This window comes from Clarias gariepinus, chromosome 18 (assembly GCF_024256425.1).
Source record: "Clarias gariepinus isolate MV-2021 ecotype Netherlands chromosome 18, CGAR_prim_01v2, whole genome shotgun sequence".
Taxonomy (NCBI): Eukaryota; Metazoa; Chordata; class Actinopteri; order Siluriformes; family Clariidae; genus Clarias; species Clarias gariepinus.
Genome location: NC_071117.1, coordinates 14,896,485 through 14,910,964, shown reverse-complemented (window position 1 = coordinate 14,910,964; position 14,480 = coordinate 14,896,485). Strand labels below are relative to the sequence as shown.

The window sequence follows — 14,480 nt, the reverse complement described above, 5'->3', positions numbered from 1 at the left end:
CATATGTCTACTCGTACTGATCCTTCTGTCGACGTACCGTGTCCCGTTTCTCCTACCCCACGTTCTTTCTTTTCTCTCTCTCTCTCTTTTTCTCTCTTTTCGCTAGTGCACGGATTTGGCTTAGAAGAGCACTGGCTTCTCAGCTACGGCTTTGGTTCTGGGAAATGTGGCTGATCTGCAAGCAGTGGACTGCTGACATGGGATTATAAGGAATAAAGGGGGAAAGAAACGAAAAAAAAAAAAAGAAAAAGGGAGAAAAAAAAACGCTTTGGTTCCGTGAAAATAACAATCAGAACGAGGTAATGTAATGGAAACTAAGAAACGACGCTGATTTGGAGATGGAGATGGACGGCAACAAAACCAAACATGTTCGGTTGGCTGTCAGATGGAATTTATCCGTAGTTCTCATTCCGACTTGTCTCTATCTTCTTTGCGGGAAAGTATCGTCATTTTACACTCCATACCAAAGCGGTTCCTAAAACCTTTATCGGAAAAGCTCTATGGGGAGGTTCGTGACTCTTCTGAGGACCGGTTCTACCTTGACCTCGGTAAACTCTGAAAAGCAAGGACTGAATGATTACTTGATGGCCTTGTGATAGAACGAACTCCTCAGATTGGGTGGCATTGCAAGGATCTGGATACTGCTCGCAAGAATCAGTAAAACCAGGAACGCTTCTAATAAAGCATCATCTTCAACAGCTGAACAAATTCGCCTTTCCGTATTTCTCCCGCTTGCATACCTATAACTCTCCTGAGGTGTGTATAATAAAACAAACTAAATAAAAAAAGTATAATCTAGATTAAATGCTAAACTAATTTTTTTTCTCATTATTTTGTCTTTACACCAAAATAACTTTGCATCAGCAAAGGTTTAAAGTCGATCACTTTGAAGCACTATTTTCACTAATTTTTTTTCTATCTGTGCGTTAGATCTGTTATTTGATGGATCTATTCTCCTTGAGTTATTAAACAGCTATGGACATCCAGAAAACGAAGGACTCGCACATATATTACATTTCTGATCTAATAAGACTACTCACGAATGCACGAAACATGTACACGCATGCGCACTTGTTACACGCGCAACCACACACACACACACACACACACACACACACACACACACACACACACACACACACCTTGGCTCAGTGTTGTTCGACTACTCTGTTCAGTCCCTGAGTAAGGGGCTAATGGAGGATGTGGAGCTAATGACCGCGGTATAAAGGACACAGTATCATTTTGTACGAACACAAAACACGTATGTACACACACTATGCAGGGCGGCTACACACACCGCGCAGCCATATGGCTTACACTGATTCGAAAAAAAAGTCAATACGTGATGATATTCACAGCTGTCGCTTTACACTGTACAGTGCTCTATAGCTTATAACGGTAGTGAAGGTGTATGACACTAAACGTGTGAACGTGCACGACTAGCAACTCCTAAGGCTAACGTCTGTCCCAGAGTGGTGGATGAAAAGAAAGAAATAAAGGAGAGAAAAAAAAATTATAAATAGGTTTCAAATTTACAACACACTTGCCCGTGTCTGTCTGTCAGTCATCTTTACTTTCATCTGTCTCAAACCAGCCTCTGTCCCCACTCCCCTTTCCCACACACACATATCCCTCCGCGCTCTCGCCTCGTCCGTCCGTCCCACTCTGTCTCTTCGTCCGTCCGCCTCCGCGTGTTGCGGCTACCTGCTGAACAGCGAGTGGAGCTGGTGTTGGCTGTAGCACTGGCTGCTGCGCGGAGACTCCGTGCGCTCCATCACCGTCTGAAACCAGCCTGCTACGTCCACCTCCAGCACCTCGTAGCGCCGGATGAAACTGTGTTCCTGTCGCGCGAAGAGAAACGGTGAGGGAGGTGTATACACGTACAGACACTATAATTATACAGTGAAACCTTGGATTGCGAGTAACACGGTTTGCGAGTGTTCCGCAAGACAAGCAAAGATTTTTAATAAATTTTGACTTAAAAAACGAACAAGACTTGGTTTACGAGTATCATGCATCACGCATACGCTTCTTGTTTTGACACCGAGCGTCACATGATCACAACTGAGCCAACGTTTTTTCTCTCTCTTGCGAAGCGGAATTGTGGGTAATCGTCTACCCTGCTGAGTCTTAGTGCTCTTACTGGTATAATTAACATCCGTGCACGCATGTACTGTTCACTATAACACTGTGACCACGTGTTGCGATTCTTTTCAAAAGGCAAGTGCAGGTTAATTTGTTTTATTTTACTTTACAGCAGTGATTCCGTTAGTGTTGTTCAATCGCGTGTCATTAGAGAGATTTCTTGTTTATTTTTGTGTGCGTGCGTGTGTGAAAAGAGTGAAGGAAGGGTGTGTAAGACGAGAAGGGGGAGGGCTCCTTACTTTAGTTTCACACACACACAGCGCCTGCGCGCACAAACGGAAACACTATCTATCAGGATTTATTTTAACTTTTTTTTTTTTAAAGGTAAAGCGCAGGGTAATTTGTTTTATTTTTACTTTATATTTGGAGTTAATTATTTTTATGTATTTATTTTTTTGGGCTGTGGAACGAACAAATTAAGTTTCCATTATTTCTTATAGGAAAATTCGATTTGGAATACAAGCCCGCTTCCGGAACGAATTATCCAAGGCTCCACTGTATACCAGTTTTCAGAAAAAAAGATGACACACACAACATCCTCTCATTAGCGAGACACTTACAAGCAGCTTGTGGTATTTTGGCCTTTTTCTGTGATCCTTTGTGAGGCTGCAGAGACAAAGAGGAACAAAAACAGTAGACATTTAGTACGTTTGGCGTGTTCTGATCATTCAGGTCGACAGTGCGTAGGTGCGTGTGTGCAAGTGTACCAGTCTTTAACAAATGACTGGAAGTCGAGCGAGAAGCCCATGCTGAGAGGCAAAAGAGGAGGGTCCTCCTGTAGCACTTTGGTCAGCACCTCGAAGTCTGTTTTGCAGTTCTTATACGGGAATTGTCCCGTGGCCAGCTCCACCTACAAAACACATGGACAATGAGACACCGATTGTAATGATCAACAGTATTAGAAGCTGTAGTATATTAGAGACATTCAGGTCAAACTGAGACTTTTAACACAATATGAGAGTTAAATCTACCTTTATTTATCTATATAATCCCCTGCTACACTAATGCATTTATCCTAGTGTTGAAGTAGTGCTTGGATATTATAACGGTAGAAAGTTTTCTCAGTATGCCGGACCTCCTGCTTCATGTCTGAAACGCTGGCCTCCCAGGAGCTCCTTTAATGGCCCAAACATGTGGATATGGCTTGGAGGAAGTTCAAACCTGTACAGGGGATGTGACAATAACCCCTTATCCACCAAAGTAATCCAGACGCTAATTCATCTTTGGTGGTGGTGCTGGTTCAATAGCAAACCTCCTAAGAACTGGCTTTGTTTTTCCATGGGCTAGAGAGTTGCATCATTACGTCTTTGTTGACGTCTCTGCTGTCCCTCCTCTCTGATAGTCCCTCGCCAGCACCTAACGTAAGTGTTCGAAACGATTTTAGCCGGTGCTTTGGCCATCTGAAAACGAAGAACTTGGCAAAAAAAATAAAAATTTGGTAATGGCTTTGAACTAGCACCAAAACCACGTTGGTAGAAAAGCGGTTAATTATCTCCCGGATGAAATGTGCAAGTGGTGTTTGTGAATGATCCACAGTTCCACTGAGTGTCCACAGTTCGGCAGACAGATCCGTCTCCTCCACAGGTTGGCAACGGTGGATTTTGAAGCTTCAGGAGTTCCACTTGCTAAGTGGTTATGGGAACAACAGGCTTCAAGAATTGTTCCAAAGAAAATTCACCACGACTCCTGGTTTGACTTGAACGCCCCTCTTGCTTCCTTGTAGAAACTCCTACTAAAATAACTAAAACATGTCAAGGCCCAGATTTATTAATCGTGGTTAAAAAAAGTAAAACAGACAAGAGGAGTGCGCCCGTATACAGCTAACCACTACATCACTGCCACTACGCCACCCCTGGTGAACTAATCAAGAAATATTTCTGAAACCTTACGAATCACTGACTTCCTCATCTTTGGCCTGTTGTGTGTAAGATGTCTACAATTTGATGAAGTGAAAGAACAACGTACCAGAGAGATGCCAAGACTCCAAACGTCAGCTCTGATGTCATAGTCTGGCTTACTGGGGTCTGGAGGGTCTATTCTCTCAGGCTGAACAAATCAACACACACACACACATCGGGAGATTACACTACATATATACGTATCTCAGAGCTCTGCACTGCACAGAGCATCAGTCAGTCAGTCAGTGAGGAACATTCACACGTGTGGGCATGACAGCAAGGACGGTCGTCAGAATCCGAGTTCCCGCTGTGAGAAAGCGTCTCTTCACTCACCGCCATGTAAGCAGCACAGCCGGCGCTCCGGGTTTTGGCTTTGGAGTCGACGAGGCGGCCGCTGATTCCAAAATCGCAGAGCTTGATCTGGCCTTTGTCGTCCAGCAGGATGTTTGAGGGCTTCACGTCTCGGTGGATGACGCCATGCTTCTCCTTCAGATACAGCAGAGCCTTCACGATCTGCACAGTGACGAACAGAGAAGAGATTCTAAGCGTGTCCTTGAATTCCCGTGGTAAGCTTCGCAAGTCGACGTGACGTCTCTTTGTCTCTCCCTCACACGGCTGTGATTTTAGCTGCTTAATTTCATTTCTCAAACAGTTTAAAACAGATTTTTGGATTAGACTTTAGATTAACTGCTTATGAATATGAGGAACATAAAAATAATTTTAAAAAAGGCTCACCGCCACGGTCATCTTCCCCAGAATGCACTCTGGTATGGGCCCTTGGATGCGCTTTTTTAGCTTCTCTGCACACGTCCCCATCAGCTCCATGGCAATGAACACATCAGTCTGTCAGCACGGCAACGCAAGGGTTAAGATTTTAAAATTAACGTCAAACAGAATGCAAAGCTAAAAGAAAAGACATCATCTGGCCACTTTATTAGGAACAGCCAGTATTCTACCGCCTGCTAGCCATTAATGAGCTAATAAAGTGGCCACCAACTAGAGGTCTGACTCACATTGGTGACTATAGCTCCATAGCACTGGATGATATACGGGCAGTCATGGCTTTTTAAGACCACATCCAGGTCCATGAGGATCCTCTTGTTCTCGTCCTTGTTGCCCGTCCGCCGCATTTGCTGTAGACAACACAGACAAAAGCGAACAAAACAGGGCATGTTAAATCCGGCAACTAAATCACACACACTCCGCTGTGCCTGCTCACAAACACACACACACACACACACACACACACACACACAAACACTTCTGCTGCCATGCAGGGCTGTAAGGAGTAAACAGTAATTACTTACTGGCTTTAATAGCAGGCGTTTATACAGACAATTAAAGAGCCGTTAAGAAAGAGAACCCCGAGTGTTTATTTTGCGAACACATTTCTTAGAGACAAAACAAAAACCAACAAACACTTTTTTGTAACAACAGTATTTACCAAAAGCATTTCCTACTGTTTGAAAATAATCTTTCTTATATAATTTCTTAATTGATTTCAAAGGGGAGAATTCGTCGTTAAAAGATCACCTTGACGGCAATGACGTGGCCAGTTTTTTTAAAGCGCACTTTAAACACCTGTCCACAGGTACCACTTCCGATCTCGCCCTCGTTGATCAGATCCGTCACCTCCGCAGGATAACGCTGCAAGCAACACACACGACCACAGGACAAAAAAATTCAAGTCAAGTTCCATTACATTATAACAGATTTCGATTTTTCCATCCCCTGGTCAATTGACCAGATGTAACCTGCAGTAAGTATCTCTCAATTACTGACCGTCGCCTGTAGGTAGCGCTGCAGTGAAGCTGAACAGGTACATTATAAACGGTTATTTTCCCTTTTTCCTCAATCTATTGATTATAATATTCAAATTAATATTTCGACAAATTAATAAAACAATAATTTGACCACTAACACCAATCGTATAAAAGCAAATTGGGAAAAAAAACTAATGTTGTGTGGCATTAATATTAGTTAAAAGAATAAAAAAAAAATTCAACCTGGATTATGTGCAAAATTAGCCTCTTTAACGTGATAAAATGAGATGTGATTTTCCAGCATTTTTTAGAAGATTATATTTAAATATTAATAGCTTTAATATTAAAGCAGCAAGCTCCTCCTGATTTTTTCCAAACTGTAGATATTAAAAGCAGTTAAAAGTTCCGGTTATTGCGGCATTTACAGGACTGATGGCTCTTTTACCAACTCTGACTTTTCAGTAGCAAAACTTTAAATATTAGGAAGAATTCCTCAGATGATGCGAAGAATTTCACTAATTACCACCATGCACTGACCATGTATCAAGCGCATAAATGAAGATAGTTTTCAGAAAGCGGATATTTCTGTATTTGTAAATCCATTTTGATTACTTTTAGGAAAAGTAAAAGCGAAAACATTATTTGGGAGGATGCAAGATGAGTAAACAAACATCAAGATGGTTTTGGAAATTTTTGTCTGTCTGTTTGTTTGTGCACGCATCACATAAAAACTACTGAACTTATTTCGCATTTAGCATTTGACCAAGTTAGTTAGTAACTTGAGGTAACATATAGGCTTTGTTTCATTGCAAACGGCCCATGGAAAGAAAAGATATGCTACTTTGAAATTTAAATGGTAAACGCCCTTATATGATGAAAAAAAAAAAAATTTAAATGTAGTAGTTTGTCTCAAAATTCAACAGATGACGCCGTACAATTTTTAATACGTGCTTACGAATGTACAATCAAAATCTACTTAATAAATGCGATCTCACACCTTTATTCTGCACACTTCACGGTAACACATTAAAATGTTTTAAGTTTTTTAAAAATGTGCTTGAGTGTCCAATTAAATTCCACATGAACAAAGTCAGGGGCACATCTGGATTTTTTTTTACTTCTGTGAAAGGTAAGCCATAATCATTAAAATTTAAACAAAGAAATAAAACCTTTTTTTTAACTTTACATTTAACGAATCTATAATATATAAATGCTTTCCATTTTTCCAAGTCAATTACAAAAAGAAATCCATAATATTGTAATTTAACAGACTGTATTAACAGTAAATTTCCTTAAACTATATATGTGGCTCTTCTTGGGAATATCTTGCCCTAACAAGTTCACTCTGAACATCATGTCATAGATGTTGCGTCTCACCTGTCCGTCAATCTTCAGGTAACCCGTCTGTTTCATAATCTCCTGTAGCTTCTGGTCTATTTCAGCACTGCGGATACAGAAACAGTGTTTAGATCACTTCATAGTGTGTGTGTGCATGTGTGTGTGTGTAGTATTGACGTACAGTATTTTCCCCTTCTTTTTTTTTTTTTTATATTTGTCAAAAAAATCAAAATCCTGTTTTAAAATGATTTAATTTATTAAGAGGAAAAAAAAAGCTGTCCAAACCTACTTAGCCCTATGGAAATAAAAACGATTGCCTTTATCATGCTTGAACATTTTTTGGAAAGCTAAGGTAAATTTCACTTGCCACACCCATGCCTAATTACTACCAGACTTGTCGAATCAGGAAATCACTGAACTATAACCTGTCTAATGAAACAATAAAACAGATAAAACACAACATAATTAAAATGTATCCGTCTGAAAAGGATTACAAAGTCGAATGGAAAAAAACTGTACGTTAGCACAACCATCCGCACGTGCAGGATACGTACTTCTCCAAGCTCTTCGGCAGGCCGTAGGGTGGAGTAGGCAACGTGAGCATGTGTCGAGGTCGGCTGGGGTACGAGTGGTGCTGCGGTGAGCTTTCTGAGGAAGAGGAGCGGCTCCCGCCGTCGTTGGCCAGCGGCAGCTGCAAAGCTGAAGACGGGGGAGACGGAGAAGAGAAGAAGAAACGATATCAGAGGCAGAGTGGACAGTGCAATCTCGTCAGGGTGACGACTGACCTTCGTCTGAGGAGATGTCTTGCTTTAGACTTAAAGAAATGTTACAAATGCAAATTTAAGGCTAAAATGATCTCCACAGCTTTACTCTTACCGCCAGGTAAACTGTATACCTTGTACACGTTACAGTAATATGTCAAACAACACTTGAGGCTATAGACGTGAAAAAGCCGACGTGTTCGTCTCTCTTGCGTTCGGCCCTGCGGCGTGAAGGCTTTCTGACTGACGGGCTTCTGATTTCCTCCGGTGGAAATCATGCCTGTGGAGGGAAACTTGTTAGTGTGGGTTAGTCAGTGCAGTCAGGCACCTGAGCCACACGCAAACATCAAGACACCTGCGGAACACGCAAACACACACACGCGCGCGCACACTCTTGCAGCACTCAGCTTTGTAAACGGTCAGCCATTCCGAAAGTCAGACAGATTAAGAGAGGAGGAGGAGTAAAGACCAGGCTAGTTCGAACCCAGCGACAACCAGCCGCTTCAGATGCTCTGTCAAGTGCCGGATTAGCTGTGCGTAACGCGTGTTTGTTGCGACCGAGCCGTGCAGTTACAGCGACGTCATGCACTGTGTCTGTGTCCATCCATCAAAACGGGGTTAATCCATTCTCCAAGTCAAACACACCATCACACACACTAAACCACACACACACACACACACACACACACACACACACACACACACACACACACACACACACACACACACAGCCCTGCCACTGAAACTCGCTCCAGCAGAGAAAGAATGGAGTGGAGAAAGGGATGGGTAGATGGATAGATGGATGAGGAAAAAAAAAAAAAAAATGAGAACAGAGAATGCAGGAAAGAAGCAAATCAAACGGAGGCGATGCAGGCAGAAAGCGAAGTCTTTCCAACTTTCGAATGCTTCCAGTTTATCCCTGTTTCGCTGCGTGAAGTGCACTGAGCGATGAAATGAAACGAAATCACTGATTTAAGAAAGTGAATGGAGGAAAAGAAAAAAAAAAGAGGAAAAAAGAATATGGCTATGCTTACAGGCAAATCTAGCATCTAAACGTCTCATTTAAATTGATTATTATTTCAAATGATGAATCCACCTTGTCTAGCCGGAAAGAAATACCATTTAGAATGGTAGGAACTACATTGTAAATAGGTACGTTTTTTTTAATTTTTTTTTAAATACAATTGTGTCTATCACGATTATAAACTATTAAATATTAGGCCATGTGTAAGCATAGCTAATCGGACAGAAAGATCAAAACAGGGAGAGAATGACTGAGGGAGAATGTGGTGCGATGTGTGTATATAAGGGAGGTGGAGAGGAAGAAAGTGGGGAGATAGAGAGAGAGAGAGATGCAGTGGCAGAGGGTGATTTGGTGAATGGTACCTGCGCGCTGGGAAGGGGCTGGAGCAGGACTGAGCTGGATCACGATGACTAGATACAGGACAGAAAAACACACACACGCTCATTACTGAGGAGAAAAGAAAAAAAAAGATGCAGAATCAGCAATTCTTCATCTTTCACACTCACACACATACTGCAGAGATCTCGTCTAATGTTGAACCTCTATACATAAAGACATCACACACCAATACCCGACCAGACACTGCATCTAATCCTTCATTCAGGGGGAAAAAAACCTCATTCAATTTTATTATGTGACGCATCAATATTTATACACCGGTGTAAGAACACACTTACACATTATAACAGGAGTGGTGTTCAAGTCAAACCGAGACTTTTGATAAAACTATTTTATATAATCCCCAGCGACACTAATACACTTATCCCAGCGTTTCCCTAATGCTTGGATATCAACACAGTTTTCTCAGTACATGGGAGCCATGACCGGGCTGCATGCTTCAGGTCTGAAACCCCGGCCTCCCAGGAACTCCTTTAGTGGCCCAATTACATAGAAGTACCTTGGACCAAGGTCACGGGGGCCAGAATGTTTACAGGAATAACTGCATCGGGTATGACCTGACCTGATATGATGTCCAAAGTGTGGAGGCACAGTGTAGGCAAAGCTCTGTAAGTCAGTGACTATTCTTCAGTAACTCGCTCCACATATCAGTAACAACACTTTATGGTCACATCTTTACCTTAAAGATCCCAACGTTACTTAGTCAACAAACATCTTATCTAAAATCTGGCAGCAAATGATGTGTTAATATCCTAGTGTTAGCCTTAGTTACTCTGCCTAAATCCCAATCAATGTGCGTGTTACACCCTGGGAATGCACCAATGTGACACTGACTTTAAACGGTAACCAGCAATTCCAGTCCCATTCATGCATTTTGTGCACTGAATAAAGGTGTGCAGCATGTAGACGAACATGAAGCCTGTTCAGACCAGCATGACCACATAAAACTGTGAGAGGTTTACGATTAAGTAAGTATATATGAAGCTGGACACAACTATTAGGAATCTTTATATATATAAACACACACAAAGTCTCACTGTACCAAGCTTTTTTTAACCAGTCCTATAGTGCACAATTATGTACATCTTTTCAGGGTATTTGTGCAGAATCCCATATTTGGCATCACCAAAATCATTTCCTCAACTCTGTTGAATCGTAGTGAAACACAAGGCATACAGGTCAAGGCACCATTTTCACAATCCCCCAATTGCACATCACTTTGATTCGACCTCTCTTATGAAACTCAGCAATTCATGACCACAATGGGTGACAAAATCTACTATACACAAGTGAGCCCAATTAGGGCAGGAGGTATAGAACATGACAAAAGTCATGTCAATTAATGTTACCCCACATGGGGCAAATATGCAGAAAGAACTTTTTTTTTTTTCCAACAAAAGAAAAAAAGAGAGAAACAATCAGATAAAGTGTTTACATTTACCTAAGAAATGGATCATTAAAGGTTTACAACTTTACCCCTTACATTCCCACTGAAAATTCATAATGATTGGGACAGACTCTTCCAACTGAGGCATTTTTTCAAGCCATTGTTTTGAGATTGGGCTGTTATTCTGACTTTGTGTGGACTATCAGGGTCCATGTAAACAGACCTAATAAATTCATGTATGTGGAAGAGGGTGGATAGTGTTTTTCCTCATACAGGTTACCTACTTTAAAATGCAGCATGAGCAGACATTTAAAAGAATGCAAAGGTTGGTTTTCAGAGAAATCATGTTTGCTAAACCAACCCTGATGAGAACAGTTAGATATGTAGGAACTGGCAGAACTGTCACTGCATGCAGGGGCTGGATAGTATGAAGTATGGCTCAAACCCGGATCCTTACATCCTCACATCAACACATGGAGCCTTAGCCACAACTCCTCTTCAGCTCCTCAAATGTATAATGAGATAAAATGTAAGTCTCTCTGGATAAGGGCACCTGCCAAATGCCGCAAATGTAAGTGTGAACGCACTGACATACAAAACAAACCCCTGCTCATACGTTTACTATTCAACAAAAGTGATGCTGAAATTGGTACAATCACTTACTGCACAAAGCAATTGATCAAACATGGTTGATGATGATGAAAACAAATTATGGGTTAGATCAGTTTTCAATCCCACTACCAATGTAAACGCTGGCAGTTTAGATGCTGACAAAAATCCAAATCAAAGAAAAAAATAAAACATGAATAAAACATGAGGTGTAAAATTCTTTAAGCATTGTGTGATTATACACTTTTAGGTACAACTAGACTTTTATGTCCAGAATCCATATCCAGCCTAAAATCCTGATACGCATTAAACTACCAAGTGTAAACACAGTTTTCTTAAACCTGATGCACTGATCCCTCTATTTTAACACAAATTCAGGAATGAAGTGTGTACATGAAGAAGGGTCTATCCAACACACACACACGCACACAAACACACGAGGTGTGAAATCTGTAACTCAATCTGTTTGGAGTTGGAACAGGTTTGATTGCGAAATAGAGACCAGTGTGAACATGACACCTCCATAACAGGCACCTGCGTGTGTGTGTGTTTAGTTTTAAACATTTCTGGAAAGAAATGAGAGTGTAATTCGGATCTTAGGAAAATAGATCCCATCTTTACCGTTAGCATGTTAGCCGCGGTTAAACGGCTAATTATGAGTTATGCTAACCAGCTACCTTGAAAGCGGTCAAATTAACAGAGCTGACGCTGGTAACACACAGAAAGTGTATTCTATTTGTAAATACGTGTAAACATAACTAAACACAAATATATATTTAAAAAATAATAATAATAGGAAAATCAAGTAGAATGTATTATCAGCTAAGCTATGTCATGTTGACTGATTAGGGAAAACAAGGGCCTGCTAGTTTAGCTTTACACACAAGCAGACATCACAATTTATTTTATGTTTTCAGTATAAATGTTTTAATAAATACGCACACTTTATGTTTTTGTACATACACACTGAATAAACATTTATTTAATCGCCGTGAAGCCTTTAGATAGGAGCAGAGATACGAGCTCAGACCCTGAGCGGTCGGTGTTTTGTTTATGTAGCTAGCCTGTTAGCTTGTTAGCTCGCGCCCAGGCTCGCTCCCGTCTCTGCGATAAACTCTTAAGAAGAATGATCCGCGCGCACTTACTGGGCCTCGGGCGCGAGCGCTGCGGGCTCATGTCGATGTTGAGGTCGATCCGTCTGCGAGGTTCATTATTCTCCTGCTTCAGTTTCTCCTCGATTCGGGAGAGTCTCTGTTCCAGCGACGACATCTTGGAAAAATTCAGCACCATCGGAGCGTCTCCCCGCAGAAACTCCACACACACACACACTCTCTCTCTCTGACGCTCTCACACACACACCACTCAGCGATTGAAACGGGTAATGCACCCAGAGCAGAGCAGCACCATCCTAGTGTACATCCATTCATCCATCCCTCTAGGAACCTCATTCACTTACTCATATCACAAACCAATAACCTGCATGGTCACCATAAGACTCCATGGTCCCTACAGGGTACTCCGGTTTCCACAGTCTTTGGAATGTGGGAGAAACAACAAGCCTGGGGAGAGCATTCAAACTTCATGCACACAGACGGGAACCACTAAGCCACCAATCCGCCACCCATCTGGGAACTTCTGTAGTCCAGCCTTCTGTAGGGACCGTGGAGTCCTACGGTGACCATTGTATTTATTCCTATTTTTACGACCGTGGTCGTACCTCCGGTCAACATTCATACACGCATTCACATACTATGAACAATTTGTCTTCATGTCCCACCACGCATGGGTAGAGCATTTAAACTCCATGCACACAGATTCCGAGGTGGGAATCGAACCCAGACCCTGGAGGTGCAAAGCGTCAGTGCTAAACACTTCAATTGGCGATTGTTCAATTTCTGACCAATAAAACGAATAAGTTTAAAAATAAGTAAGACACAATTTAAAAAAAAACAACTGTTTACATTGTGATCTCAGGAAAAAATTAGTTGGATTTAAAAAAATAAATAAATAAACAAAACATTTTCTCCTCAGGGTTTGGAAAGCATGTTTGTGCATTTCCCCATCCTAGTGCATCTATTGTTTCCAGTCAGTGACCATAATTTTAGCTCTCCTCCATACAGAAGGAAAGAAAATATAAAGTTTCATAGCCACAGAAAGGAAGGACCTTCTGTGGTGCTTCTCGATGGTCCCAATCTATGGCTGAATGTGCATCGGGTAGGACATCAGTGAGGTATACATTGGATGAGATGCATTGTTCAGAATCCTGGGGGGTTTCTTTAGCATTCTCAAATCAGACACCTCCACCAGAAACATCAGCACCACTTGTTACTAAGAGTTTGTTACTAAGAAGAAGAAAAAAGTTATACTTATTTTAGTTGAACCACTGGGCTGTGTTCATGGATAGAAGAAGGGAATCATTTAAATATTTTTCATCTCCACCTTTACAACATAATTAACATGATTGGATTATGTAAAATCTTATCCAATGCACCTTATTATGTAAAATCTTATCCAATACACCTTACCCTAGTATTACTTATGCATTTTACAAGCATCCCTGCTTTCTTTTAAGGGATAAACACATTTCCTAGTAATGTATTTCTGGGATTCGAGTTGCAGGATAAATGTGTTTATCATAACATTACACCATATATAAGGACTGTTATTTACCACAATGAAAAATTCACATTAAAATACAACCCAATAAAACCATTTTAAAAAACATAACCATAGGTGTATACCTATGCATACACCTATGCATAGGTATGACAGCTGATGCAATATCCTGCGGTCTTTTTCTTTTTATAGAAATTAACATGACGAGACGTAACTGTGTGAAGAAATACCAACATACTGTATATAGTCGGGTGTGTCTCAAATCACAAACTTGTTTTAATTTAAACTGTTGACAAGATTGTATCTCAACTGACATTATAAGATGCTTTTCCAATTACAAGAGTGTTTATAATGCGATTACCATAATACCAGTGAGGTCCTTAAATCTTGGATTCTTAGAAAGTAGAGCATTGCTGCTTAAGACTACTTAAGGAGTGGCATTAAATAACTACAATTCTAACTAGTTTTCTTCCACCTTCTGGAAGCATGATGCAAACGAGAACTGATGACACAAGAACTGGTGAAAAGTGTCTGAATGGT

At 41.1% G+C, this 14,480-nt stretch overlaps 1 protein-coding gene across 2 annotated transcripts; it reads right to left on the bottom strand.

The window, feature by feature from the left end:
* Window positions 1-1,114: 1,114 nt before the first annotated feature.
* On the bottom strand, window positions 1,115-12,635 carry map2k7 (mitogen-activated protein kinase kinase 7). Of its 2 annotated transcripts, XM_053477114.1 has the most exons (12): window positions 12,470-12,635; window positions 9,292-9,339; window positions 7,699-7,843; window positions 7,184-7,250; window positions 5,577-5,690; window positions 5,057-5,176; window positions 4,779-4,886; window positions 4,377-4,556; window positions 4,111-4,191; window positions 2,853-2,995; window positions 2,706-2,751; window positions 1,115-1,841 (listed from the first exon to the last, which is right to left on the bottom strand). In XM_053477114.1, the coding sequence occupies exons 1-12, from the start codon at window positions 12,612-12,614 to the stop codon at window positions 1,701-1,703; spliced, it is 1,338 nt and encodes a 445-aa protein (XP_053333089.1). In that variant the 5' UTR covers window positions 12,615-12,635; the 3' UTR covers window positions 1,115-1,700. The 2 variants fall into 2 exon arrangements, with proteins under 2 accessions (XP_053333089.1, XP_053333090.1); XM_053477115.1 differs by lacking the exon at window positions 9,292-9,339.
* Window positions 12,636-14,480: the final 1,845 nt, after the last annotated feature.